The following is a 27192-nucleotide window of genomic DNA, read 5'->3' on the forward strand; positions in this document are numbered from 1 at the left end:
GCTTACATCTTCACAGCTGTTAGTTATATAACGCAAATACAGCTGAAAAAGCACGATAGTATCGATGAGTATCGATGCTTATTCGATATATTTACCAAATATTGTCATTCAAGGCACAATTGAATATTTTTAAAATATATTTAAGAAAAACAAATATAAATTGTCAGAATATGGTAATCTAACGATTATACAAAAATTTAATTCAGAATCATATGGAAATTGATATTTGAGCAAAGAAAATGAGTATTAATAGTTATTAAATAAACGTTACATTTAAATCCAATGCAACGCTGTCGTCAGTTTTGCGAAAATTAAATAAGTCTGTTTATAGTATTCACTTAGATGACCAAGAAAAATATCACTACGGCTGATTTTTTAATGGGAGAACTGTAATAACGTGATTCAGAAGCAAAACAATATTTTCAATTTGGCAATTTTGGTATTTCAGTTTTAGTACATAAAGTATAATTTGGTAATATTATTGAACTAAATTTGACTAAGTTGTTAAGATCTGTGCGTTACAGTTCCTCATGTGCCGACGCCTCCTCTTCGAGAGCTGCACCTGGATCGGTATCCACTTTCAACGCTACTGTAAACAAAATATAAAAAAAAAACACAAATATGCACAATGAAAATACTGCAGATGAATGCTCTCTCGTACGAATTATTCACAGAATAAAATAAAAGTTCTGTCAGCGAAAAATTCCAGATGTCTTTTTGGGCTTATAATGACTTCATAATTAAATCCTCTAGCTGCTTTGTGTCTATTTCAGGCTTTTGGCCGCCCTGCGCCGTCCAATTTAACCAGTACTCTGAGGCAGCTATGTAGATAGCGACCGCTCCACCGACAATATAGGCAATATGCGTGGAGCTCTGAAAGATTACACACGTGGCCACGCACATGCCAAAGTAGGTGAGCAGCCGAGTGATGTTAACATATGAATCACGTTGCTGGGAGGATAGATCTTTCGGTTCCAGCAAATGGGCAAGAAATGTGAGAATTGTTTTACATGCAGCATTGGCCAATCTATGAACATACTCACCCTGACACTTGCCATCCTTCAGCTTATAACCATCAGCGCATTTCCTGCACATGTCCGGTCCATCGCCATCGCAGCCGTCACAGGAACGGTCGCACTCGAGGCAAGAGAATGAACCCTCGTTGTTAACGCAGAACTGCTGTGGCTGGCAGGCTCGGTGCTGATCCACGCACTCGTTAATATCCACGCAACCGGTCTCGGTGTCCATGCGCCAGCCAGCCTTGCACTTGCGACAGCTCTTTGGACCAGCTCCGTTGCAGCCGCCGTCCCCACAAGCGGCATGACAAGATGTGCATAGAAGCTTTGTTGCATCGCGAAAGGATTCATAGTGGAGCTCATCGCACTCATTGCAATTGGTGCCGGCATACCCACTGTCGCATAAGCACTTGCCATTCCCCTTGCGCGTGCCACTTCCTTTGCATTTACCTATTCGATGTGTATTCAATATTGAAACGTTGTTCATAATCTAAGCCCAATTAAAACTGCCCGTTAGAACCGCGTTAATACCCACCATTACTGTTGCAATCGGTGCACGGCTGGCACGTGGGTCCATAGGTGTTTGGGGGGCAGCAAACGTTGAGTTGTTTAATACACAGCCAGCCATGCAGGTCGGGCTCCTCATCCTGCTTGTGTATAAACCAGTCTTCAATCAGCAACTCGTGATCGTTGCTCAAGGTGTGGCAATGGTCCTGTCCCCGCTTAACTTCACTGCATAGCTGCTCTTGGATCTCAACGAAACGCACCTCGCTGTTCTTATAGGCACGCATTTTCTCCTGCTCCCAGGCCGCATCACCGCCGGCATGCTTGCCTCGTTTTGTTCGCTCAAGTCCCAAATTAAACGATTCGACGAGTACGGTGCAAGCTTTGCAGGGTGGCAATTTTGTTGATTTATCCTTTAGCTTTTGTGGATCATCGACTGCTATTGCAACTGTTAAAAGTGGCAGCACAAAACATATTTTTAATAGCATATTATTTTGTGTCGGCGTTCAGTTAAAGAAGGTTTACGTGTATTTCATTTAGGGATGTTGATAAGGTATCGACCTATCGATGCTTCAGAGCTTACTGCGATATCGATATCGATACCGATATAGATTTTGATAATTAATTTTTAAACTGTTTTTAAAAATAAAAATAAAATTTAATTGGATAACAGCTTTATTTTTTACTTAACATACATATAATCTATAAACACAATTTTTATTGAAAATAAAAATTCTTATTAAAAAAATTATCAACACCAAACACACACAAAACTTCAGACACGTTTGTTAATACGTAGCGAAGTTTAATAACAAATGTAACCTACATACTTGTTAATTTTTATCTATTTATATGCAATTATAAAGAATATAACCCAAGCTGCGTCACCATTTAATATTTAAGGCCGTGTTTAGTTTTTCTACGGCATGGTAACTGGTATGCAGCAGCTCTGACGCTTTATCCGTATGTGCGCCGTCCAGAAAATCGGTATAAATTTGTTTGGTATAGGTATTATCAGGATTGGAGCGAGGCAGCTGCTTATATAGTTCTTCCAATTGTTGGGTTAACTCCCGCACATGCTGCCCCGTAGTTGGCCGCACCTGTGCGCCACCATTAATGCAGCCGGAAGGGCACGCCATGACTTCGACAAAGTGATAGCCTGGCCCCTTGCCACGTTTTAGCTTCTGCACCAGATTTTGTATATTGCGAAAGCCATTGGCAATGGCAAACTTAAGAAGGGATTTGCCATCTTTTTCCAAGCTTATTTCACTAAAGTCGCGATTGCGCAGCGCCTTGAATTGCAGCTCGTTGGGCGTTTCCTTGCTGAATAGCTCTTTGGCGGCATATTTGAAAATGTGTTCCGCATAGCCGCCGGACATGGTTGCCTCGTGTGCCCACACCGTAAACTCGGGCTGCTGATCCGTCCAAGGCCAGTCTATGTCCGAGGGCTCAAATTGTTGTAGCGTTTGTTCCTCTGCTTGCAGCATTTGCTCCACTTCAACTGCGGGGCGAAAGATGAAGTGACTAAACATATAAGCCGGAAAGAACGCTGGACTTACTTGAGGTAATCACACAATCCACATCCCTAGAGCCATTGACTTCACTGTAGAAATCCTCGCGTGAGGCCTCCAGCTTCTTATCGTAGCAGGGCATGATTGTGGCATGGTAGATACGAGAGCCGGGTACACCTAGCTTTTCGGCCAGTAACTGTTTAACCAGCACGCCCATAATTTGTTGTGGCGATCGCGTAGTAGCTATATGGGGCAATATAAAGTTTCCATGTGTCTTTTCCGCGTAGCAAACCCAACCAGGGCAAGATGAGCTCAACATGACGAGCTCGGCGTTGTCGCGGAAACGCTCAACAAACTCTTGTCGGCACTCGAGAAGCGCCAGATCATCGGCAATTTTTGTGCAGAGCACATAATCAGCGCCCAGTTGCCGCAGATAACCGGCCAAATAACGACTCGCCTCTTCAACGCTGAGTTCATAGCGATGCGCCAGACTTAGCAGCGGCTGAACAGAAATTGAGAACACGATTGTACGGACCTGATCATTGTCACCAGAGGCTTTTAACGTTTGATTTTCTCGAAGTACTTTCAGCAGCTCTTCCTGACTTTGCTGTGTAATGAGTACGCCCTCCGCGGAAGTTATACAGCCGGAACAGGCCAGGCAATCTTGTAGTGTGATTTCAACCTTTTGAAGCTTCTGCTTGCCGCTCTGTAAGGTTTTATATTTTCGGAGCTGTATTATATATTAATCATGTTTATAATAATTTACCTCTGACTGCTCGTAGTACCCATCTGCCTGAACAGTAATTTTAGCTCCAGTCTTCGATTTGGTCTTATCTATCATCACGGGCTTTATGCATTCCTGAAATCGTACATTTAATAAATTCATTTATTATTTTATTACTGCTGAGCAGCTTACCTGTGAAGGAGTTATAAAGTCGTCCAGGTCGGTAAGTTGCAGCGCTCCGCTAAATCGCGACATGGTGTGAATCTTCTGATTTCTGTTTCTTTAAGATAACGCAATATATGTCAAATCATATGTTAACGCGTTAACATGCGAATGGCAAATCGCATGCCGAGAAATAATAACAAACATAAGCAAATAGAATTCATAGTGTTTTATAATTTTCTGACAAATTCCAGAGACAGAAAATACTTACGCAATCACAATTCAAAATTTTATTTTCGAAAATTACAACAACGCGCGCATTTATAAATTAAATTTTACTTTGTGGTCTGTACTGTCCATGACAACCCTGCTGTGCTGTGTTGTTTTGAATAAACGACCAAACAGTTGGTTTTAATCGATGTGGCAACATTGACGCTTCTCAACAAAAGCATTTCATTTCCACGCTGAAAACGCAGAACATTTTTCGATGGGGCGAAGTAAATTCGTTAGCTCCACGCCAAAAAAGGTAATCAATGCAAAAGTCGAGACTGTCCATGCAGAGCATGCATAACTGATTACATTTACAATACACAGGTGATGCAGCACGGCGAGTTTATAAACCGTATACAAAAAACGCTCTACTATGGATGCGTGGACACAACGGAAGCAGACATGGAAGTTTCCATGCCTTTTGCAGAGTATGCAGCTGATCTGTTCTCGGAGCCACATCGGGGACACTCATTGCATCGTTTGAGCTCTATTGCGGCAGGCAAAACGCATGCAACCCCATGCTCTCTTATAATGGCTCTGATTTACTTGGATCGTCTTAACATCATTGATCCCGGCTATGGCTATAGAATCACGCCACAAGAACTGTTTGTTGTGTCATTGGTAAGTGTCTAAGTCGCTCACAGCAGCTCGTGACGAAACCTGTTGATTGATAACCCACCTTCCGCGCAATAACGCATACATTTTCATGAATTTTGCGAGTGTGTGTAGGCGTGTATACACACACTCACACACATATGGGCAGCAATAAGAGCAGTGTTCTAAAACAACAAAACGAGTATAAAATGAGCATGTGTTGGTGAGGGAGATTGCTAGCTATTTTATTCTGTTTTGTAGTTTTTGTTGTTTGGCATTTATTTTTAATTAAACGACAGTTGGCGATGCTGCTGATAAGTTGCAGTCGCATTGGCTATATTGCAATAAATGAATATTTATGTAACTCTGTTATTTATAGCACTTTTTTCGGCGATTAGCCATGCCATGCCAAAGCTGTGACGTCACTGGGTTACTCATGAACTTGTTTTGTGTCTTTTGTTTTGTTTACAGATGATTTCAACGAAATTCTATGCTGGCCACGATGAGCGTTTCTATTTGGAAGACTGGGCAAAGGAAGGCAACATGAGCGAAGACAAACTCAAGCAAATGGAACTGGAGTTTCTGACCGCCATTGTAAATACGTTTTACCTAATTCTATTTGTATATGTGAATTAACATACAGGTTTTACTTAACAGGACTGGAACATATACATATCGAACGAGCAATTCTTTGAAAAGCTTAGCAGCGTGGAACGAACGCTGGCACAGCGCGAGGGCCTGCGACGCGGCTGGCTCACCTACAGTGAGCTGATGCAGCTATTGCCCAACTTTACAATAATGAAATTTTTGCTGAATAACTTGGCTGTGCTGGCTTTGAGCTATGCGGCCAGTGTGTTCACAATCGCCGGGGCATTTTTCATTGCTAGCCAAGTGCCGGGCACGCTCTGGCATCGACGCACAGACACGAACGTCACAGCAACGGTTAACACAACGCTGACGACTCCCATTACAACGCCCAATGTCACTGATGCTGCGCCCGTTGTCAGCGGCGATATCTCGATCCGAGTTTCGGCGCCCAACGACAGTTGCAGTGCTTTAAATGTGGAAGCGGAACTTTTGAATCTGGAGCAACAATATTGCGCCGAAGAAAGACTGATTGAGTTGGAACGTAGGCGACGCTTGGAGCAACCGCCCAATCCACTGCTGCCGCCCAATTTTCATGTCACGCACGCTTCCACGCAACAGGATAACACACAGGACTGGCTCAACATTAAGTCGCAGTACAGCGATGGCACTGAGCATCGCAATCCTATGAAATTTGGCCACAAGACATACAATTGGAATCAAGCCCAGAATGCATCCATTTTTTGGCAGGTTCTGAGCGAAGCTATGTCCCACCAGTCGTTCTTAGTGCGCTGGCCGGTGTTGTGGCCAAAGTTGATTTAAGGCACAAGCTTCAATTTTACGAACACTTTCTGTTCACTTTCTTTAATCTATAAAATGAAAATTCTTTCATAATGTCAATAAATTTTGACTCCGAATAAATTATATTTTTTCAACACTAATAAAATCGATATTTAATTACATTTTCTTCAATTTAATATATCTTTATTTGTTAAGCTCTCTACAACTTGGACTTTGATATTGTGCATAATGTATATTTCTTGCTACTGAGTTTCAATATTTTTAAAGCCGATTTATATTATTTAACATGGGTGGAATAGCTTCGAGTGAGCGCGTAGTCAAAGCATTTAATAGGCACTTTGCAGTGTGGTGTGTTGGATAGTCAAGTCTGTAGGCGTTATATTCTGTTGAAACGGGCTTGGCTTTATTTTAAAATTCCGAAATGAAGTTGGCCAATCAAAATAATGATGACAACTGATATTGGCATGCATTTATCGGCAAAGTTCACTACATAAACGTTCTATTTTGATTTCTGGTGTTACAGTTGGACCTTTTTGCAGCTACGATACATTGTCTGTATTTTATATTTACCACTAGATTATATTTTAATCCGAGAATACAAAAGAAGTGTCGCGTTTCTCCTAGTACATTAAACCAGATGAGTTTTTATGTGCGCGGTCAGAATCAGTGCAAACTTGAAATTACATAATAATGATATTTAATCCTAATTTTAATAGGCGGATTGAATAGTATTTAAATAGTAGGTACTTTGAGTGTCACATTAGTTTGTTTTATATCGCGTGAAGTAAAAAAATAAAAGAAACCAAATTAAATTATTTTCAGACTTTAATGAAATGAAATCCATATTCAAGTTGTGGGCATTTAGACCCCAGAAAATTATCAATTTTGACATAAAATCAAAAGTTTGCATTCGGATTGCGATTTCAACGGAAACTTCATAGAATTGACTGTTTCGCTAGTTAGATTTTTTAATGTGGAAAACCTAATTCTCAGCCGCTTTTTTCGGTTCGTCCTTCATCAGCCACAAGGGGCACATGCCAATTAGGCAGCCGACTGTGATGCCCACTATGCGACCCTGCAACAACAAAACATGCAAATGGGTATTTATCAATTGATTAATGGCACTGTGCACTGGCTGCTTACCAAACTGGAGGCTCGCTTGCTTGACTTCAATTCAAATTGTGCGGGCGTCATTTGGGGTTGCTTGAGTCCCAATAGCTCACAGCCTTCCTCCACATATGTGGCCATGGTAATGCCCATAATATCGCTTATGGTATTACCAAGACCTGCGGCGGCCATTGTCGATAGCGTTATGAAATGGCCCAATGAGCTTTCAATGTATTCGCCCTGCAAAGCATGATATTTGGATACAATTTCAATATTTATATAGTTTATCAAAATTTCTTACGGCCATGATCATAATAAAGTTGTCAAGAAATCCAAAGGCTATAAATGGCACGGCATTCACAAAGAAAACTGCAAGGAATTAATTGATAATAATTCAAAATTAAAGGACAATAATGATAATTGATTTTCTGTACTTACTGCTATATAGTTGACTAGCGGTTGGTGGTTCTGCCGCCTCCACTGCGAAGAGAGAGAAAGAAAAAAGAAGATTAGTTTTCAATTGAATTGGAATGGGAATAGGTTCTTCTTCTTTTTTTGGTGCAGCGACATTTAATCTGTTGTTATTGTGGTTTTTGAGTTTACCCAGTTTCTTTCTCAGCCACTCATCGGGCACCGCACAAAATGTGCCGGACGGATCCACCTGGCCCACCTTATTGGAAAGACGTCCGAAGCGCGTCCGCCAACTGCCAACAGCTAGTTGGCCTTTGGTTTGATGACAGTGTTTTTTTTTTATCGTTGTTGTGTTGTGCCATGTGATTCGTGTGTTGTTTGGATCCAGTGTTTTTTACAATACAGATTGTAATAGTTGTGTAACAGTTGTTAAAAATCAAAACATGGGAGAAGTGTTTACATATGCAAATAAAAAAAGAGATAATAGTCATTTAATATGAGAGTACACAACTGAATATTAACCTCATAATCACTTATGCGAACATGCCAATACTTAAATAATAACTAACTAATTAATTACACAGCTCATGATCAGAAACTAAAGTTAGAAAACATGTCATTTTACAAATTATAGGGTATGATGTTTTAGCCATGGTTAAGGGTGTATGGAGCTTATGAGTACTTTGCGATGACGCACGTTCTATAACCTTCGTCGGAAAAATATATCTATAGTCTTATAGCCAGCAGTAATTAAAACTAATAAATGCATATTTATAATGGATATGTATAGCTAGCAGGTTATTTTAATAATTTGCTTTCGCGCGCACACACAGCTAATTAAAAAAGGTAAAAGGCTGAAAGGTGTCGCACTTTATAAAAGATTTGACATCAATCGCACCGCCTACCCCGCCTCCACTCAAACCACATCCACTCGTCCATTTACGCTTGGCGAATTGCATTAAAATTGCATTAAAATTGCATTTGGCAAGCAACAAGCGCGCTGAATGGCTGTGCGCGTCGTTGTATGTGTGCGTATGCATCTTCGTTTATACGAAAAGCGACAAATTTCGCTTCATAAAAAGTCTATTTATTTATTAAAGACAACTCTGAAAAACAGTTACTGTCAGTAAAACAAATTATTGCATAGAAATACTGAAGCGCTGCCACCTTTATTAGCGTCGATTTTATTTTCGACGATGTGGCGACTCTCTATTAAAATATGAATTGATCGGATTAAGAAATGTTGGTAGGGCAAGAACTTGCGTAGTCTGGCAGCACTGTAACGCAAAACTGATCTATTAACAGTTACTTCAGTTTTGGTTGCAAAGCGCAAACGTATAAACGCGTGTTTCTGAATTTCTCACGCTGCACTAAATTAAGTTTTGCAATGGCCTCCGTTGTCGTTAATTTAACGCTGCATATTTTCACACGTCGCAAACGCAGTCGCGCCTTTGCAGCCGTGTGTGTAAATATGGGTTTGCCTGCCTGTTTTATGTGTACGAAGCCTGTGTGCGCGTGTGTGTTTAGTTGTGTAAGCGACGCATTTTAGCGCCACTTTGGGTGCCGTTAGTTTGCCCAGCACTCTTCCATTAGGAACGTGTTATAATTACGCTTACAAGTGAATGTCAACAGCCAGGCAAAATGGTGCCCCTAACCGTCATCATAATTATCATTATTCCCAGTGTTGCCGCCTCCCCAAAGTGCTCAATTAATTTACAGCTTTACTCTCAGTGTCATCACAACGGGAGCCATTAAAAATGTGTGACAGGAAGAGTTAAATGCATGTGTCGCTTAAAGGCAGGCTGCAATACTCTATAAACAGTCCAACGTTGTGGGTAAGTGCAACACAAATGTAAAAATACCACTCATAACTGTTAACAAACGTAAGTATTAAGGGTTTTAAAGGGTTTTAAAATATTTCCAATGATACGCGTAACGCATGAAAAATGCCAATCTCGGCCCCACAATTAATGTACATAAATTATTGATCAGGATGGCGATATGAGTATGAAGTATTTATTTTAAAGTTTAATCCAGATTGGCCTTTTGATCGAACTGCTCAATGCTGCGTATGGGACTATATATTCGTGTGGGACTTTATATTAAAAAAAAGGCAATTTAACTTTTATTCAGTCTTTGAAATATTTTTTTATGGGCTTTAAAACTTAAATTTGCATAAAATGCGTAAATAAATGTTATAAATATGCTCCGTTTTGGTAAATATCTTCTTTTATTTAAGTTAAACATTTTTCTTAATAAATTGTAGATAGTCTACCCGTTGTACCCTAAACACGGGGTATACTCTGTTGTCACAGGGGCCTACTTGGCCATTAGACTCCTGTCACATATCAGTTAAATACATCCACATACACATGTCGTATACACGTACGTGTGAGTGTGTTGCTTTGCTCATAAAAGTAAACACCCCGCTAGACTTGACTGAGCAATTTGCAGGGCAATTATGTTGTTTAGCTGTCGGTTAAGCGTTAGACATGAGATTCTCACTTGATTCACCGAATCAGAAAAACACGCCATAAAACATGCTAAGAAATTTCTTAAGAGACTTGCTTGACTATTTGAATACCCGATCTAGTTTAATAGCTGAATGTTATTTAATATGAACTATATTCAAATGAATATATTGCTTATTTTATTTTAAAGATTTTTATTAGTCAGATTAGATATTAATAAACTTTATGTCAGTGTCGTTCTTGATTTAATACGATGTCCAGGGCATTGTATATCGAAATATGTGCTCTTATCGCAGCCCAAGTCTATATCTTTTTGTCTATATTATACGATAACCTGCATCGATCACTTGGTATCCTTAGCTCCTATAATTCCAATACGTTTTAAAAACAAGAATCTAATTTATTATTTATTTATTATTATTCGGGAATATACCCAATGCAAGTTCATTCGGTGTGGGTATTATTATAGAGGTCACAAAGGCAATCAACTGACCTCGGCACATCCTTTTTGCGCGAGCTCGCGCATTGTGTGTCATATGTGCGTACACATACAAGCACTCACACAGCGACACATGCACACACACACCGACACACACTCAGCAACACTCAGCAACACAAAAGTTTGATTTGCTGCGCAACGCAACGCATATCGAAAGGAGCGTTCCCAAAAGCAGGCAACACTCGACTCTCGATTTGTACTCGAGCTGAGATCTGAGAGTGGCACTTGGACTGACTTCTTTTATTTTCGATTTATTTTTCTTTATCTGTCCCTTTAGTCTATTCGCGCTTAAAGTTACACAAAAGACAGCCCGTTTTGCTATCATGGCCATAGCAATTTTAGCCGTGAGCTGCTGCCATGAAAAAAGCAACAGGAAGACGTGATATGGGTGTGTGTGAGTGTGTTGGCTAACAAGCCCGCAGAAGTGTGCATGTATGGGTTAGCGTGTGTATGAATGAATGTGTGTGTGTGTAGACATTTGCATAACATTTAGCATCGTTTATTGGCTAGTTTGCGGGCTGCTACTGTTTAGCATTTAAATTGGCTAAAACTGTACGTATTTATATAAAACTTTTCATTGTCAAGAAGTTCAAAAAGTCCAACTTGCATAACGAATGTGCAAGTCATGTCTGAGGTCAGCCCAAAAGCACACTACACAATTTTACCAAAGTGTATCCAAGGCCGAAAAACTGTTTGCCACGACAAAAACCGACAATTAATTTACTTTCCCACAACAATAAATTAAAAAAAAAATACCACAACAATTTTAAACAACAATCTTTCTTGTGAGAAAACAGTTTAAGAATTACAGCACAACAATTTCATATTATAAAAGCAGAAATGTGCTTTTTAATAGCCTTCTGACCCTGCTTAGTTAATCAAGCTCTGTTTTATTTCTATTGGGTTAGTCTTAAAACATTTCTGATATAATAATTCGAGATTGTAATCGACAAACTATATTTATTGAAATTGATTATGAGGCGTACTCTTCAAGCTGCCGATTCAAATAAATCATTTTGAAGTCCAGTTTTTAATTTACAGGAGAAGATTCTAAAGTGAAATTGAAGTCCTGAAGAGATGTCAAGTTTAGAATTAACTAATAAATTGTGATTAAAAGTCTGCTCGAATCATGAGAACACATATCTTATAGATCCCACATTGCTTAAGATATACATATTTGTTGAGAGTTCCTGTAATTTTTGCTTGATAAAACTTTTTGTTGTTTTTTATGTAAACTCAAGTAATCCTGCGGCCACAATGTGCTACCATCAAGGAGTTCAGCAGCATAAAACATAAAAACATTGTAAGCAGGATTAGTATGTGTGTGTGTGTGTGTGTGTTTGATTCAAGCAGATATATGTACTTGCTTTCGCATGTATTTGTGCGTAGAAGTAAACGTGTTTAGTCATGTATACCTGCCCGGGCTGAGGGCCACTGCGTCAGCTTCCAAAGCTTAACGGGAACAGTTTTCAATTTATCGCTCTGCCTTTTGTGTTGTTGCTCTCTTTCCCTTGTCTTTCGTCTTTTTCTTTGTTCTATTGCTTTCACACTCTGCCTTTCTGTCTGTGAAGCTTTGTGCGAGCGATGCGTTGCTTTGTTTTATGACTTTTAAGGGCATACACATACACACATACATACATACAGAGCAGCTGTTGCTGTATCGCCTGTTGCCTGGCCCGGAAACTCTCTGGCATCTCTTGCGTGCTCAGGTGCCAACTCAAGACCCTGTCAAACACAATGGCACGTGCTTTTACAAAAAAAAAAAAAAAGACAGAAAAAGTCAACAAATTGATTCAAATTGCAAAAGGCATCGCTCTGTTCCGTACTTTGCTACGCTCTGCCACGATTGACTCATTTAGTGTTGAGTAAAAATACATTAAGGCCACAGTGTTGGAAAAGGGGATGGGGTGCATGGTTTCTGAAGTGCTGTCAGAAAAGTTGGCTGCCACTCGACTTTCATTTTTGAAGGGGCATAATATTTGATGAGCTTCTTCTTTATATTTCATACAGCTCTTCGTTGTAGCTCTTCCGTTTCCGGTTGATAAAACAAACTGTTTGAAGTCTTCAAAATTGTATATGCTAAATTTAAAGCAATTTTATAAGGCTGCTTTGAGGTTGCATGGCAACAAAATCTTTTTATATAAAAGTATAAATTATATTAAAACTATATATTTGTAGTAAGTATACATCAGTATACTGGATTACTCTGGAAACTAACGAATTCTTAAAGATGTAGCATAAAATATGATTTTGAAACAGTTTTTATGGTATTGGGAAATACAATTTCTTTGAATGTTGAAGTCGTACGCTTCTCTTTACTTTTTATTTAACTTTCCAGCAAAATCTGATTGAATAACTGAGCTTAACAGTTCTTCTTTTTAAGAGTATTAAGGCTTCGCCTTGAAATTATAGTTTATGGGATGCAAATTGCCCTATTGATTTTTCGGCTCGCAATTCATGTTGTTGCTTTTTTACTGTAAACTTCTGCATTTGCTGTGCTTCGTCAGTTCATTTTTCAGTAAGTCAAATGCTACGTATATATCCATAAATCTCTATATCTACAGCATTCAGCTTATAAATGATGCAGCTATCAATTGGGGTGCACATGCATGTGCGTGTGTGTGAGTGTGAGTGGTGGGTTATTTCCCTCTGAAATAAGCTTTGGTAATTGTGATAAATGTAGCCCGAGGCAAATGTAATTTTTAAATTCTGGCTCATATGCTGAGCCAACATAGAGGGCATACAATGCAATGCAATACAAATGAGGTCAAATAACGCCCAATAGAATCTAGATACGCACAGCAAGGGAAAGAGAGAGAAAAAGAGAAAGAGGGAGAGGCCTGGGCCTTGGATTGGGTTGGGGCTTCACCTTCTTGAGCAGCTGCTCGCTTCAAGGCTCACCGACTTTTTCGTACATTACAGTGAACATCATTTAATCTGTCCAGGACAGGCAAGTAGGCGGTTACATGGGCGGTGAACGTGTACGTGTAAGTGTGCGTGTGCGTGCGTGTGTGGGTATGTGTGCGCTCCTAACAGCAAACGAATTGCCTCCTTCTGTTTATCAGGGTTTTGTGTTGTTGCCGAGCAAATATTGTGCGACATTCCACTTAACGGTTGTTTTCCCAAATATGCCCGCTGGCATTTTGAGTGCTCACCAACCGCTAATTTGATTAACTCGGCTTTTTATGCAAGTATCAAAGCTCTTTAGGCGACCACCCATAAAAAGAGATGCTGATTTTGAAATAACTTTGAAGCTGAAGATTATAAAACAGACAAATCCAGCGACTTTATTTTCCATCAAAATAATTTAAGATTGATAAAAGCTTTTGCGTTGTCAATAAACTTCGCTCCTTGTGTTTTGTTAAAAATGATTAAATGGTTAGGTTGTACCTTATATGTACACCAGCTGCAGCCGATGCTTCTTAAGCATAGCTTCATAATGTCCTCTCTATCACTCCCACTGTTTAACTTTATGCTTTCCAATTGTACACACTCGGAGAATGCGACCGATCAGCATGGCAGACGCGCTCATACTGAATCGTCGCACTAGGCTTGAGTCTACGCTAAGCCAGCATTCACACTAATACATTCACACCTAGCTAATGTAACTCTCGCGCTCCCACCATGAACAGTGCTCGCAACACAGCCAATGGCGTGTATCCACTGTTGGACACACACATTCATACACCATGAACAACGTTCGCTCTTTGGATAAAGGTTCTTTCTCAGTGAATAATAATTTTTATTGAGCCCTTCTCTTCTCTTAACGATTTAAGACTTACTTCGATGAAAACTAAACAGTTGTCTACACTGATTTTGAGCCTTTATTTTCAGGCAGGATGTAATTAAATAGATTTATCAATAAAGAAAGATAGTTTTAAAATATTTTTGTTAAAAATACTATAGAAATCAAATTGAAAAAAATTCCTATTTACCAAATTTTCATTCAATAAGTTTTAAAATTGAGAATATTTATTTTTCTGCGTAGCACGGGTATTTTTAATATATCCTTCTTCTTTTAATAATATTTGTTATTTTTAGAAATTATAAAAAAATCCCAGCTTTTCGTTATTAATTTCTATTTAAGTATACAGTCAAGTACCCACGATTCTAACGTTTATCAGAAACTCGATGAAGTGTTTTTTTCATGTAATATTTGCGTTGCTTAAATATTTGTTAAATCACTCAACGCCTTCTTATCAGAGAGCAAAGGAAAGAGAGAGAGAGAGAGAAGCAAAAGTTACGTGAAGAAACTCGTGAAACTTCTGCTGATTAGTTGAAACATTAGATATTGTTGGCAAGTGTTGTTAAGAGCAGTTTTGTTGTTTTTAAGCCAATTTGTCTGCATTGAAGAGTAATGCCAGAATTTAAGCTGCAAAAAACTAATCAACAAAGTTTTCAAGAAAAAAAGAGTGCGCTAGCAAGGGAGGCAGCCAAACTAAAAAGCGGTTGCTCCAGCTGCGACGTCGACGGCGACGCTGGAATTGCGCCTAGTGCGTAAAGCAGTTTCGGCAAGTTTTAACCAGCAGCAGGCGGCGCAAAATTTTCTTGCTGGCTGTTGAAATATTAATGAGCAGCCCACCAAAACGAAAACGGGACCGAAATGCGTTACCTGAACTTGAGCTACATACATACATATATGCTATGCTATGATGTGTGCTGCAAACAAACAAACGTGTATGTCTGTGCGTAGTGTCTACAAATATGTAGATAAATACAATGCATGATTAAATGCGCATATTTAAAGAGCTCCGTAAGCGCAAAAAATAAAAAATAACATGAAGAGCAACTGTTTTAACGTTGTTTTAAGCTCAACAACACGTTGGATAAGCCTAACTTTGTGCTTGCAACATGTTTAGCAACAAACACTTACTGATGTCAAGCATTTAAGCATGTTGCAAAACTACCCTAGCAATATTTTTCAGTGTTTTAGGCTCAACAACATTCGAGGGATAGGCCTAACTTTGAGCTCGCAACATGCTTAGCAACAAACACTTGATGTAGACAATCATTTAAGCAACTAATAAGCATGTTGCGAAACTGCCCTATCAATATTTCTCTTAAGACTATTTCCTGAGCTTAGCTCAAATCGGTGCTCTCTTTATTGTGACCTCATGGCGGCAACATTTGCTGCTCAAAATTTGTGTTTGTTAGCAACATTTGGCATGTTCGGCTTAAATATAATGTTAATAATATAATCAAATGTTGAGCTTAACATGCTCTGAACTTCTCGTGTTTTCAATGAATCACAATGTTGCTAAGAGTTAAATGCTGCCATCGCTTAGCCTGGCAAAGATTTGCGTCCGATGTATAAATTATGCCGCACGCCGCATGTTGCACAGGGTGAGCAAATCTGTGCGGTGATTTGGTTTTATGTCTGCGCCAGGAGTCACGTACGCAGTAAAAGCTGTGTGGCTGCCTCAGAACATATGGACAGCAGTTACTTTAAAGCTATTGAGTGAGAATGGCGGCTGCTCGGCGTTGCGCGGCTTTGTCGCTTATGATTGAGAGTTGGGAATCAAAAAGGCTTAATAATAGCAATTAAAGACTGGGCAATTAATTGTACACATTGTTAAGTTGCTAAACGGATCGAAGTCTATAATTTCACAGCTGACGAGCTACAGCTGGGGGCTATAAAATGCTTCCATTTGACTCGAAATGTCAACAGTTCAATTTGCAAATTAGCCACGTTAACAACATGCAACGTTTTGTAATCTCTGTGGCACTTGTCGCCCTGCTGGGCGCTGCTTTGACCAAAGCCTTTGACGAGAAGGCCGCCATGGCCAAGTTCCTGGAGACGGCCGAGCTGTGCAAGGGCGAGGTTGGAGCCTCCGATGCGGATGTGCAGAGCGCCATGAAACATGAACCGGCCGCCACCTACGAGTCGAAATGCCTGCGCGCCTGTGTTATGAAAAAGTTCAATGTGCTGGGCGAGAATGGCAAACTGGACACGGAAGCCGGCCGCGAAAAGGCCAAACAATATACCGGCAATGATCCTGCCAAGCTAAAGTTGGCCCTCGAGATTGGCGACACCTGTGCGGCCATCAGCGTGCCGGAGGATCACTGCGAGGCAGCCGAGGCCTACAGCATGTGCTTCAAGACGGAGGCCAAACAGCGCGGACTGATGTAAGTAGCCACAGTAGAACCAAGGCAAACTATGGAAAACTGAGCAGGACCCCAAGCCACTGGAATTTAGTTTTATAGAAGTTTATTCGTGCGCCTTTAAGGCAATTTAATTTGGATTAAAAGAGGTTATAATAAATTGGAGCAATTGTGTGTAACAGGCAAACGAAAGCAGAATGATGGAGATATCAATAGAGGGTAGTACCTAGTCGATCAAGAGTGTAACTCTGCGTTGCTTGGAGTGTTTGTTTGGTTAAGAACCCCCCTGCAAAAGTTGTACTTACTTACGAGATTTTTCTTCAGTATGTCAGCCTCCAGCTTGCACATGGCATCGCGCAGATTGAGACGCTCGTCCTCGTCCAGATTGCACAGCAGCTCCATCGCTCGCTCGCTGCTCAGGTGCGTGCTAAACTTGGAGTAGTCGCGGCTAGTGGCAGGTAGCCAGGCAGGTAGCTGCTTGTTTAGGGTGTTGTTCAATTTGCTGTTGCATGCGGCCGGCCAGGTGAATCCGCGGCTGTTGTAGCTGCTGCGGACTCCTGCCAGTTTGGACTGTGCATGGCAATGACGCAGTAAATGCCTGAAGGTGCCGCGACAGTGTGTCATCTTTGTTGTTGTTGTTGTTGATATTCTTACACAATTTGGCAGGCGCGATCAAATTTGTGACGTCACAGAACACTCGCGCACGCGAAGAGGTGTGGCGAATTTGGCGTTGCCTTTGATTGTGTGCGTATGCGTGTGTGTGTGTGTATACCCGTGTGTATTTAGTCGACTCTGTGTACATAAACAAAAACACAAGCTACGCTTTTCGCCTCTGCCTTTGCCACGAACCAAAAACAAAACACGACAAACAGCAACCGCGACCCGCTGACCAGAAAATTTGTTGCGTATGCAACTTCGTTGCCCGTTCGACTGACTCGACGACGTCGACGACGACGACGACGACGACGACCCTTAGGGTTCACGATGACGACAGGCTAAAAAAAGCTTTGGCCATCAACTTCTCTCGCGCTCTCTCCGCAAACTTTTGCTGCCACTTTTGTGTTTTTTTTTTCTTTCTTTGCGCTTTTGCGATTCCAGACCTCAACAGCTGTTCGAATGTCTCACGCACGTTGCCCTCCTCCACACGTTACGATTTAGGCGCATCTTGGCCACAACATTGCATATAAATTTTATTCAATTAAATTTTGAAAATAATCTTAATTTGTTGTTGTCAATTTATTAAACTAAAAATAACTGATATTCCGAAAAATTCATCATACTTCGAATTCAGTTTTTTTATTGAGTTGTAGGTATTCCCAAATTTCATATCGAGGGTATTCTGTTAGCAATTAAATATGTCACAAATTGTTAAAGAGATAACATTTAGTCTATGACAAACTCTTTTTATAGTTATGATATTTCAGGGTTGTTAGACATTTTCTTTATTTGACTTATCTCTTATGGTTAATAAGCTGATTTGGTTTATTTCTTCAGGGAATATTTGTTTTGCTATCGATATGTTTTCTAAAAGCACATCGTATATAAAGTGAATGAAATTAAGTCGTTACGTGCGATGCACTGTTTTGGCATTATTTGGACAAAATGGTCACCTTAAATATATGCGCTAAAAAATACCACCGCAAATATCAAATAATTGAACGTTACGAATGCGACCCTGGCTCGAATGTAGTTTGAAAATGTGGCTACAGTTTATTTTGAGTTTTTGCTTAAGCTTATAAAAAGTGCTGTCAAGTGAATCGGGATTTTTTTTTAAAAATTTATTTATTATTTTAATTTATTTATTTTCGGGTTTTGCGAGTGTGTGTGTGTATGTTTGTGTGTATGCTTACAACTAAGTGGCAAAAATCTTAAGAACAGATTGCGAGCCTAGTCAGCAGCAAAAGGAATTGGCATAAATATAACGCACGTACGTATAGGACACTTAATAATTATTAAACATTACTATGTGCAATCGTGGGCGCGCTGTCCGGGAATGCCGCGCAGCTCCTGATTGAGAGTGCGCAGCAAAGGATGCTTGCCGCAGCCGCAGCGACCACGGAAATCGTCCAAATCCAGGGCCCAGACCATGCCGCCGCCCAGACGCAGGCTGCGCACAAATTGCGCCTTGCGTCGTATGTCCGCAACATCGTCGTAGGATACCCATTGATTGCCGCTGTAGGCGTAGGGTCCAATGCGACCTTCCTCGTCGCGCACCACCGTCCAGCCGCCAGCGCTGACCTTCTCGCAAATTTCATAGTATGCCAAAAAGCCACCGGCGCGCGTATATGTGCCCGCCTGGCCGGGTCCAATGGATTTGTCATTGAGGGCGCGTGCGTTCTGATCGGCCAGCGAGAAGGATTGGCCGTACAGGGGCATGCCCATGATCAGCTTGCTGGGCGGCGTGCCCTGATCCAGCCAATAGTGTATGCTATAGTTGCCATTGAAGTAGGGATTCGTATCGCCCTCCATATAATACAGCGGCGCCACATGGCCCGTCTGCTTGTCCCAGTTGCCATGGAAATCGTAGGTCATCACGGCTATCCAGTCGAAATAGCGTGCCAGCTGCGGCACATCATAGCCCGCATCGATGACGGTTTTGCTCGGCGAGACGGCGGCAGAGAGGAGCAGTCCACGTGGTCGGAATGCAGCCGAAAGTTCACGCACAAGTGCCGCAAATCCTTGCTTCTCCGCCGGCGAGCCCTTGGCACAGTCCACCTGCCAGCACACCGGATACTCCCAGTCCAGATCCAAGCCCTCGAAGCCATATTTCTCAACAAAAACCAAAATGCTCTCGATGAAGCGCGCACGAGCCTGCGGATCGAGCACCAGGCGTGCATATTTGCTGCCCAGCGAATCGTTCCAACCTCCAATTGCGACAGTTACGCGCAATCCCTTCTTCTTGTACTCTACAACGCGCTCATAGAAGCGATTGTCGATGTCTGCCCAGGAATCGTGCGTCTTGATGGTCAGCGTGTTGCTGTTGAGCACCGCAAAGCCGTAGACGATATGCGTGCACAGATTCTCATCTATGTCCTCGGGCACATATTTCCCCTGGCCGGGCCGATACCATGCCCAGTTCGTGAAGTAGCAGACGACCTTGTAGTTCTCATTGCTGCCCAGCGGCGGAGCTGGTGTCGGTTTTGGGCGCGCAATGGGCTTCTTATTGGGTGGTGTGAAGGGTTTCTTTGTGGGTTTTGTGGCGGATATGCTGCTCACTGTGGTGCTGGTTGGCTTGGGCCGATGCACCACCGGCGGCTGGGTGGTCTGGTCCGCGCGAACCGTACAGTGCGCATTGTTCGGCCAGTCGCAGTAATTCTCGTTCCAGTGTAGACCAGCGGGGCACCTAGAAGAGATAAGGCGTGATTTTAGTTAAGGAATTTTGGCACAGTCTCCACACATTAACATATACCACGTGGATATTGCCAACAATAATTAATATTTTTTCTTAAATTCATTGCAAAACAAATTAAAAGCATTTAATAGCATCTTCAAGTCTTGAGAAAATGTTGGAACTCTAATGGAATACCAAGCGGATAATTTATGTTTCGCTTACACATCTTCAATAGTGTGTATGTACATGTATACAGAAATTCTTGCAATTTGCCCTAGCTGCCGCAAGCACGAGGCCAGCCAAACACGTTTTCTTTAATAAGTTCTGTGATTCTTAGCCGATCTTGAAGTTTTCAACAGTAGGTTCTTTTGCGCTAAAGAATATTTGTTTAGTCTCAAAGATCAATTGCATTAACATTGTGGCTTAAATTGGTGGGCAATCCAATTTGGTTTATTATCTTGATTTATAGCTACGTGGTGGTAGCGGGGAGGAGGCGATAGCTATAAAATGAAAGATACCTGATATATATACTATTCTAGGAGCAACATATCAATTTTGGGGATTATTTACCAAACTTGCCATTTTTAATGGGTTCAGGGTATGAAAATAATAAGCCTAACTATTAAGTTTTCGACTTACCGTTGCTCGATAAATTCGCCGTATTGGCATATGTAGTACTTGTTGCAGTCACGCTCGTGCGACGCATAGTTGCGTCCAGCGCAATCTATTGGCTGACCCGGATCAGGCCTAGATGAGGTTGCAACTATGTTAGCCGGAGTCACGGTGTTAACCGTGGGTCTTGGGGATTCTACGGTGCCCTTGTCGCCAGCAACTGCAATCGGATGTTTTATTTAGGTCTCACTTTAACTTTCCTACCACTTACCCATGGTCTTTTCGCCCTGCTCCAGCGTGCACTTGGGATGCGGACCCGGATAGCCACGGAGCACGCGGTTAATTGTTTTGAGCAGCGGATACGATTCGCAGCCGCAATCATTTTTGAAGTCATCCAAGTCTAGGGCCCATATCATTGCGCCGCCCAAGCCCATGGCGCGCACATATTCGCTCTTGTGCCGTATCATCGGCGCATCGTCAAAGGAGACCCATTGATCCCGCGAAAAGGCGTAGGGTCCCATGCGACCACGTGCGTCGCGCACGACATTCCAGCCGCGACGTTGAATGTACGAACAGATCTCGTAGTAGGCCAGGAAGCCTCTGGCGCGCGTGGCCTCGCCCGCCTCGCCGCCGCCGTAAGTGGGCGCATTCAGCTGATGATCGTTGGCCTGGGCCAGTGAGAAGGATTGACCGTACATGGGCATGCCCATGATAAGTTTCTTACGCTCTGCTCCACTTTCCAGCCAATAGTTTATGGAGAAGTTGGCGTTGAAGGTCGCCGTGCCCTCTGGGTGATCGTACATGGGTGCCACATGACCCGTCTGCTTGTCCCACTGACCATGGTAATCGTAGGCCATCACCGCAATCCAATCAAAGTAGCGTGAAAGTTCCGGCACACTGTAGCCGGCATCGACGACCTTCTTGTTAGGCGAAACGGCAGCGGAGAGAAGTAGTCCCTTTGGCTTAAATGCCTGCGAGAGTTCACGCACCAAATCTGTGAATCCTTGCTTCTCGTCGGCGGTGCCCTTCTTGCAGTCCACCTGCCAGCACACCGGATACTCCCAGTCCAGGTCCAGACCATCAAATCCGTACTGCTCGATAAAGTCCAACACGTGGCGTATGAACCTTGCACGCGCCGCAGCGCTTCTTACCAAACGCGCGTACTTGTCACCCGCCGAGTCGTTCCAACCGCCTATGGCTACGGTTACCTTCACTCCCTTTTTCCTGTAGCCCACCACGCGTTCATAGAACTTGTTGTCCAAATCCGCCCAGGAGTCATGTGGTTGTATTGTAAGCTTATCACGATTTAATACGGCAAAGCCGTAGACTATGTGCGTGCATAGCTCGGCATCGATATCCTCGGGCAGATACTTGCCACCACCCTGACGATACCACGCCCAGTTGGTGAAATAACAGACCACCTTGTAGTCGTTGCTGGAGCCGAAGCCGGAGCCAACTACGGGATAACCGGCTTCCATTTCAAATTCAACCTCCTCTACTTCGTTTTCTTGTGAAGATTCTGGCTCGTTATTGCCTGCTCCCTCCTCATTGTTGACTGTCTCTTGTGATGTGGAGTATTCCGGCTCCGGGTGCTGCATTACAGCCACCTCTTCTTGCTCCTCACCGCCTTCGCCTTCACCTTCTTCGGACTCGCTGCTTCCCTGGCCAGTTGATTCCTGTGAAGTTTGCCCGGCTTCGCTTTCTACAGATGCTGTTCCAACCTCCCCCGAAATGGCTTGCTCTTCCACTGATTCCACTTCCGCCGGGGTTAGACCAGCTGTGGAGATTAACAGATAGCATACAATTTAAGCATTCTTGTAAAAGTCCTTAGAGACTTACGCGTCGGCTCATAGCCGCTTGGCGGATCCTTTAGCACAGCATGAATCTCGCGCAGCAATGGATGCACGCCATCGCCGCACCGATTCCGGAAATCATCAAGATCCAAAGCCCAGACCATGCCGCCGCCTAGATTCAGGGCACGCACCAATTGTGATTTCTTGCGGATCATGGCAGGATCATCATAGGATACCCATTGGGTACCCTTGCGAGCATATGGACCCATGCGACCACGTTCATCTTGAACTACTTCCCAGCCCTGATGCTTGACGCGCTCGCAGATCTATTAAAGTGCAAATAATTGAAATAGTTTAAATTCCTTGAAGTGGTAAGGGTGAAATGTTATAACGTTAGCTACTGATCAAATAAGGAAATACCCGATCGCCTTAACAGGGAGAAGTCGCACATCTTTATTCCCCTTAGACCTACCTCATAATAGGCCAAGAAGCCTGCAGCTTTGGTAAATTCGCCCGCCTGACCTGGTCCTGGGGCCTTGGCATTTAGTCCATTGTTGTTGGCATTCTCCAACGTGAAAGATTGACCATATAGCGGCATGCCCATCACAATCTTTCGAGAAGGAGCACCTTGCTCTATCCAATAATTCAGCGAGAAGTTCTGCACGGAAAAGGGCTCTTATTAAATTTATGAAACACAGAATTCGAAAAGTAGTTACCGCATTGAAGTAATCGAAATCGTCATCAGGATGATGATACAAAGGCGCCACATGACCTGTCTTCTTGTCCCACTGTCCATGGAAGTCGTAGGTCATCACGGCTATCCAGTCGAAATAGCGGGCCAGTACTGGTACATCATAGCCTGCATCAATGATCTTTTTGCTGGGTGAGACCGCCGTGGATAGCAACAGACCGCGTGGCTTGAATGCCTCCGATAGTTCCTTTACCCAGGCAGTGAAGCCTTCCTTTTCGTCGGAGAAGCCCTTGTTGCACTCGGTTTGCCAGCACACCGGATACTCCCAGTCCAGATCCAGACCCTCAAATCCGTATTTCTCAATAAAGTCGAGAGCGTGACGTATGAATTTGGCTCGCGCCGCTGCGTTGCGCACCAGCCGACTATATTTGTCGCCCTGCGAGTCGTTCCAGCCGCCCAGGGCCAGGCTGACTTTGACGCCCTTGCTCTTCAACCCACTGACTCGCGTATAGAAATTGTTATCAATGTCCGCCCAGGAGTCGTGGGTACGTAGCGTAAGCTCTGAGTAATCTAAGACTGCAAAACCGTAGACCACATGTGTGCATAGATCCGTGTTAATGTCGTCGGGTGTGTAGCGACCCAGGCCCTTGCGATACCAGGCCCAGTTAGTGAAATAGCACACGACCTTGTAGTGGCCATCCAGTGGTTGGAGCTGTGGCTTATCTGTGGGATAAGTGGGTCTCGGCGTGGTCGTGGGTCGCTGCGTGGTGGGCACGGGCTTGGCTGCAGCCGGGGGCTTAGGCTTTGAGCTGCCGGAGCTGCTGGAGCTGCTGGAGCTGCCGGAGCTGGCGGAGCCACCCGCATCCTCTTTGCACTGCGCAGCGAGTGGCCAATCGCAGTTGCCCAGCGCCTCGTTGTAGTGCAAACCCGGTGGACAGTCAGCTGCCTGCAGGCGATTCCATAGACAGAACAAATACTTGGAGCAGTCGCCGGGATATGGCACACGTTCCTCGCCGTTGCAGGGATCCTCCTCGCTTGCCTTGGACTGGGCAATGCGCAGATACTTCTTGCTGGTCACACACTGCACATTCTGAGGCCAATCGCATATCTTCCGAATGCCGTCCCAGTGCAGCTCGCCGCCACATTCGCTCGGCACGAGCGCTCCATTTACGCAGATGTAGTACTTGCCACAGTTCCTGTGCGTATAGTATTCGCCCTCGTTGCAGCGCGATGAGGTCGGCGGTCGAGGACGTCGCGTGGTGCGATGCGGTTTCTTGGTGGTGCTTCCGGGCTGCGGTTTCTGAATGGGTTTTTGTGTGGGCTTGCGACTAGGCTTGGTCGATGTCGTCGTTCTCCGCGGTTTCTTGCTGGTGCTGGTGTTCGTGGTGCTCGTGCTCGTGCTGCTGGTGGGTCCTTGGGTGGTGCTTCTGGTGCTGGTGGGTAAATTGCTGCTCGTGCTCGTCTGCTGCTTCTTCACCGAACACTGCGCGGAGGCGGGCCAATCACAGCTTTTAACCTCGTTGTTCCAATGCAGGCCGCCGGCACAGAATTGCTGACGCAGTTCACCCGGTACGACGCAGTGGTAATACGCGTTACAATTCTTTGTATCTGGATAGAATTTGCCAGCCGCACAGTTAGAAGGCTGAACCACTGGATAAACCAGTGCGGGGACTGGTAAGGTGGTGTGAGCCGGACGAGCGGTTGTCTGAGTTGGCTTAGGCTTGGGACGTTTCGTTGTGGTTGCGGCTGTGCTGGTCCACCAGGCGGAAGTCGTAGTGGTAGTGCTGGTCCACCAGGCGGGCGTGGCACTTGTGGTGGGTCTTCGGGTGGTTGTACTGGTGCTAGTGCTGCTGGGTCTACGGGTTGTGCTGGCTTGATCCCAGGTGGGCCAGGATGTTGTGTGATCGCTGTGACTGCCTCCCGCTGAGCCATCGCTGCTTATGGTGGTCATTTGGGGTGGTACAGGCGTAATCGGCTGTGGTGGACGCTCGCAGTTGTTGCGCGTGGGCGGCTCAGTGTTCAGACGACCCAAAGCCCGATTGACGGCTTTGAGCAGCGGAAAGGATTCGCTGCAGCAGCGATTCTGATAGTCATCCAGGTCAATGGTCCACGCGGCGATGCCACCAAAATCATTGTTGGCCGCATAGCGCGCCTTGGCCTCCACGCTGGCCGCATCCTCATAGCCGACCCACTGATCCCGCAGCATGGCATAGGGTCCCGACTTGCGGTCCGCATCTCGTCCCGTCTGCCACTTCTGCTTGCGTATGCGCTGACAGATCTCGTAGTAGGCCAACATGCCGGGCTGTTTGGTTAGCTCACCGGCCTCGCCGGGTCCGCTGGCGGCGACACCCTCGCCCACCAGACGCTGACTGCTCTGCTCGAGCGTGAAGCTTTGGCCATAGAAGGGTATGCTCATGATCAGCTTTTCGCGGCGGGCGCCCATTTTCACCAGCAGCTGCATGGTAAAGTCTGTGTTATACTGCGGATACTTGTCCAGCGGCCGACCATAGAGCGGACTCACGTGGCCAGTTTGGCGCTCCCAGGCGCCGTGATAGTCATAGCTCATGACAGTCATATAGTCCACGATTTCGGAGAGCGCAGCTAGCTCGTAGGCTTCGCTGATGATCTCCTTGTAGCCGGAAATGGCTACGCCAATTTGCATCTTGGGATTCACGCGGTTCAGTTCCGAGCGCACTTCACGCAGCAGCTTGGTGAGGTTGGGCCTGTCGCTGGCCGGTCCCTTGGAGCAATCGCTTTGCCAGCACTTGGGGTAGTTCCAGTCCAAGTGAATGCCACTGAAGCCATGCCGCTGCAGGAAACCCGCCGCACTGGAGGCGAACACCTTGCGCTTAATCTCATCGCTGACCAGGCGGGAGTACTTGTCGCCACTTGAATCCGTCCAGCCGCCCATGGCTATGAGCACGGGCACGCCCAAGGCAACCACGCGCTTGTAGTACTGATTCTCAATATCAACCCAGGGATCGAATTCGCGCATGATCAAGTGGTCCGGATCGAGAGAGGCAAAGGAATAGACAATCGCTGAGCATAGCTTCGGATCCAGTTGCTCGGGCACAAAATGACCATCCGCCTTGCGATAGAATGCCCAGTTGGACATATAGCAGAGCACCTTGGGAGCCATGTTGTAGTTCTTCTTGTCCGTCGTCGCCTTCACCTGCGATAGGGCGCCATAGGCGACGCCATTGTCCGAGAGATCTGCCAGGGCTAGAGCACCATAGAACTGCTGTTCCGTATAACTGTCCAGTTCATCGATGTGCTCCAGCTGCTCCAGATCTACGGACTTGAGCAGCTGCTGATGCGGCGAGCCGGAGCGATAGGGCTGCGCCTGATAATCATTATTAGCGCTGGGTGCTATGAAGGCGGCATATTTGTCGGACACCGACCAAGGATCTGGTTGCACCAGCTGGGTGAGCTTCTCCTGTTGCATCTTCTCTGGCACATCGCGCACAAAGCTGGCTGGCGCTCCAAAATACTCTGGCTCGTCGTCCTCTTCGTAGTCGCTGGGCTGCGCCTCCACGGAATCCCGCACAAAGGATCGCAATGGCGAGGATTCACGCAGCTGCGCAACGTTCCGTTCATTGATGCTGGGCACGCTTTCCACGGCGCTGCGCAACGGTAGAAATGTGTCACCAAATGTGGGCCGTATGCTGAAGCGACTCAGTGCACCCGGCTCATCCTCCAGCGGCATGCTCTCCACCGCCGCACGAACGAAGGCCGGCTTGTAGCTGGGCGCCAGATGCACCTCGGGTGCCTCGATGCGAATGTGGCCCGTCGCCGCCGTTGTCCACAGGCATAACAACTGTGCGAGATTCAATGAATTAACATTTAATATAATACAACCAGAAAAACATATCATATTCAGCATGCCGAAGATTGAATACCCTTACAGATACCCTTCTATAACTTAAATGGATCGTTCCTATATAGCAATTCGCAGTTGACAATATCTGCACGTGATGTTGATAAAGTATGTGAATTCTTTATTTGGAA

General features: G+C 44.3%; 6 protein-coding genes across 9 annotated transcripts; 2 read left to right on the plus strand and 4 right to left on the minus strand.

Annotated features, from left to right (window-relative positions):
* Window positions 1-419: 419 nt before the first annotated feature.
* Window positions 420-2083, minus strand: Creld (Cysteine rich with EGF like domains). 2 transcript variants are annotated; one of them, XM_064697983.1, is made up of 3 exons: window positions 1552-2083; window positions 1044-1466; window positions 420-589 (listed from the first exon to the last, which is right to left on the minus strand). In XM_064697983.1, the coding sequence occupies exons 1-3, from the start codon at window positions 2006-2008 to the stop codon at window positions 519-521; spliced, it is 951 nt and encodes a 316-aa protein (XP_064554053.1). In that variant the 5' UTR covers window positions 2009-2083; the 3' UTR covers window positions 420-518. The 2 variants fall into 2 exon arrangements, with proteins under 2 accessions (XP_064554053.1, XP_064554052.1); XM_064697982.1 differs by lacking the exon at window positions 420-589 and adding an exon at window positions 608-965 and having other exon boundaries at window positions 1552-2079.
* Window positions 2084-2304: 221 nt separating this feature from the next.
* LOC135439271 (probable cytosolic Fe-S cluster assembly factor GJ13047) lies at window positions 2305-4145 on the minus strand. Its single transcript, XM_064697976.1, has 4 exons — window positions 3948-4145; window positions 3798-3890; window positions 3080-3737; window positions 2305-3021 (listed from the first exon to the last, which is right to left on the minus strand). Exons 1-4 carry the CDS (start codon window positions 4008-4010, stop codon window positions 2405-2407), a joined length of 1431 nt encoding a protein of 476 aa, XP_064554046.1. The 5' UTR covers window positions 4011-4145; the 3' UTR covers window positions 2305-2404.
* A 48-nt stretch (window positions 4146-4193) lies between these two features.
* Window positions 4194-6328, plus strand: LOC135439278 (protein CNPPD1). The gene is made up of 4 exons (XM_064697980.1): window positions 4194-4443; window positions 4512-4808; window positions 5253-5375; window positions 5439-6328. Exons 1-4 carry the CDS (start codon window positions 4405-4407, stop codon window positions 6186-6188), a joined length of 1209 nt encoding a protein of 402 aa, XP_064554050.1. The 5' UTR covers window positions 4194-4404; the 3' UTR covers window positions 6189-6328.
* Window positions 6329-6974: 646 nt separating this feature from the next.
* LOC135439288 (transmembrane protein 65) lies at window positions 6975-18012 on the minus strand. Of its 3 annotated transcripts, none has more exons than XM_064697992.1 (6): window positions 17063-18012; window positions 7878-7997; window positions 7713-7754; window positions 7576-7643; window positions 7311-7514; window positions 6975-7242 (listed from the first exon to the last, which is right to left on the minus strand). In XM_064697992.1, the coding sequence occupies exons 1-6, from the start codon at window positions 17379-17381 to the stop codon at window positions 7150-7152; spliced, it is 846 nt and encodes a 281-aa protein (XP_064554062.1). In that variant the 5' UTR covers window positions 17382-18012; the 3' UTR covers window positions 6975-7149. The 3 variants fall into 3 exon arrangements, with proteins under 3 accessions (XP_064554062.1, XP_064554064.1, XP_064554063.1); XM_064697994.1 differs by lacking the exon at window positions 17063-18012 and adding an exon at window positions 8591-8639; XM_064697993.1 differs by lacking the exon at window positions 7878-7997 and having other exon boundaries at window positions 17063-18009.
* Obp28a (Odorant-binding protein 28a) lies at window positions 16315-16949 on the plus strand. Its single transcript, XM_064698000.1, has one exon. It carries the CDS (start codon window positions 16354-16356, stop codon window positions 16783-16785), a length of 432 nt encoding a protein of 143 aa, XP_064554070.1. The 5' UTR covers window positions 16315-16353; the 3' UTR covers window positions 16786-16949.
* A 656-nt stretch (window positions 18013-18668) lies between the features above and the next one.
* Window positions 18669-26979, minus strand: Cht10 (Chitinase 10). Its single transcript, XM_064698002.1, is given in 5 exon segments — window positions 18669-20100; window positions 20728-22477; window positions 22540-22819; window positions 22966-23151; window positions 23210-26979. Coding segments are annotated over 5 exon segments (7278 nt in total). The 5' UTR covers window positions 26891-26979; the 3' UTR covers window positions 18669-18719.
* Window positions 26980-27192: the final 213 nt, after the last annotated feature.

The sequence above is a fragment of the Drosophila montana genome, unplaced genomic scaffold (assembly GCF_035044405.1).
Source record: "Drosophila montana isolate Dmon_TW-CO22-7 unplaced genomic scaffold, ASM3504440v1 contig_402_1, whole genome shotgun sequence".
Taxonomy (NCBI): domain Eukaryota; kingdom Metazoa; phylum Arthropoda; class Insecta; order Diptera; family Drosophilidae; genus Drosophila; species Drosophila montana.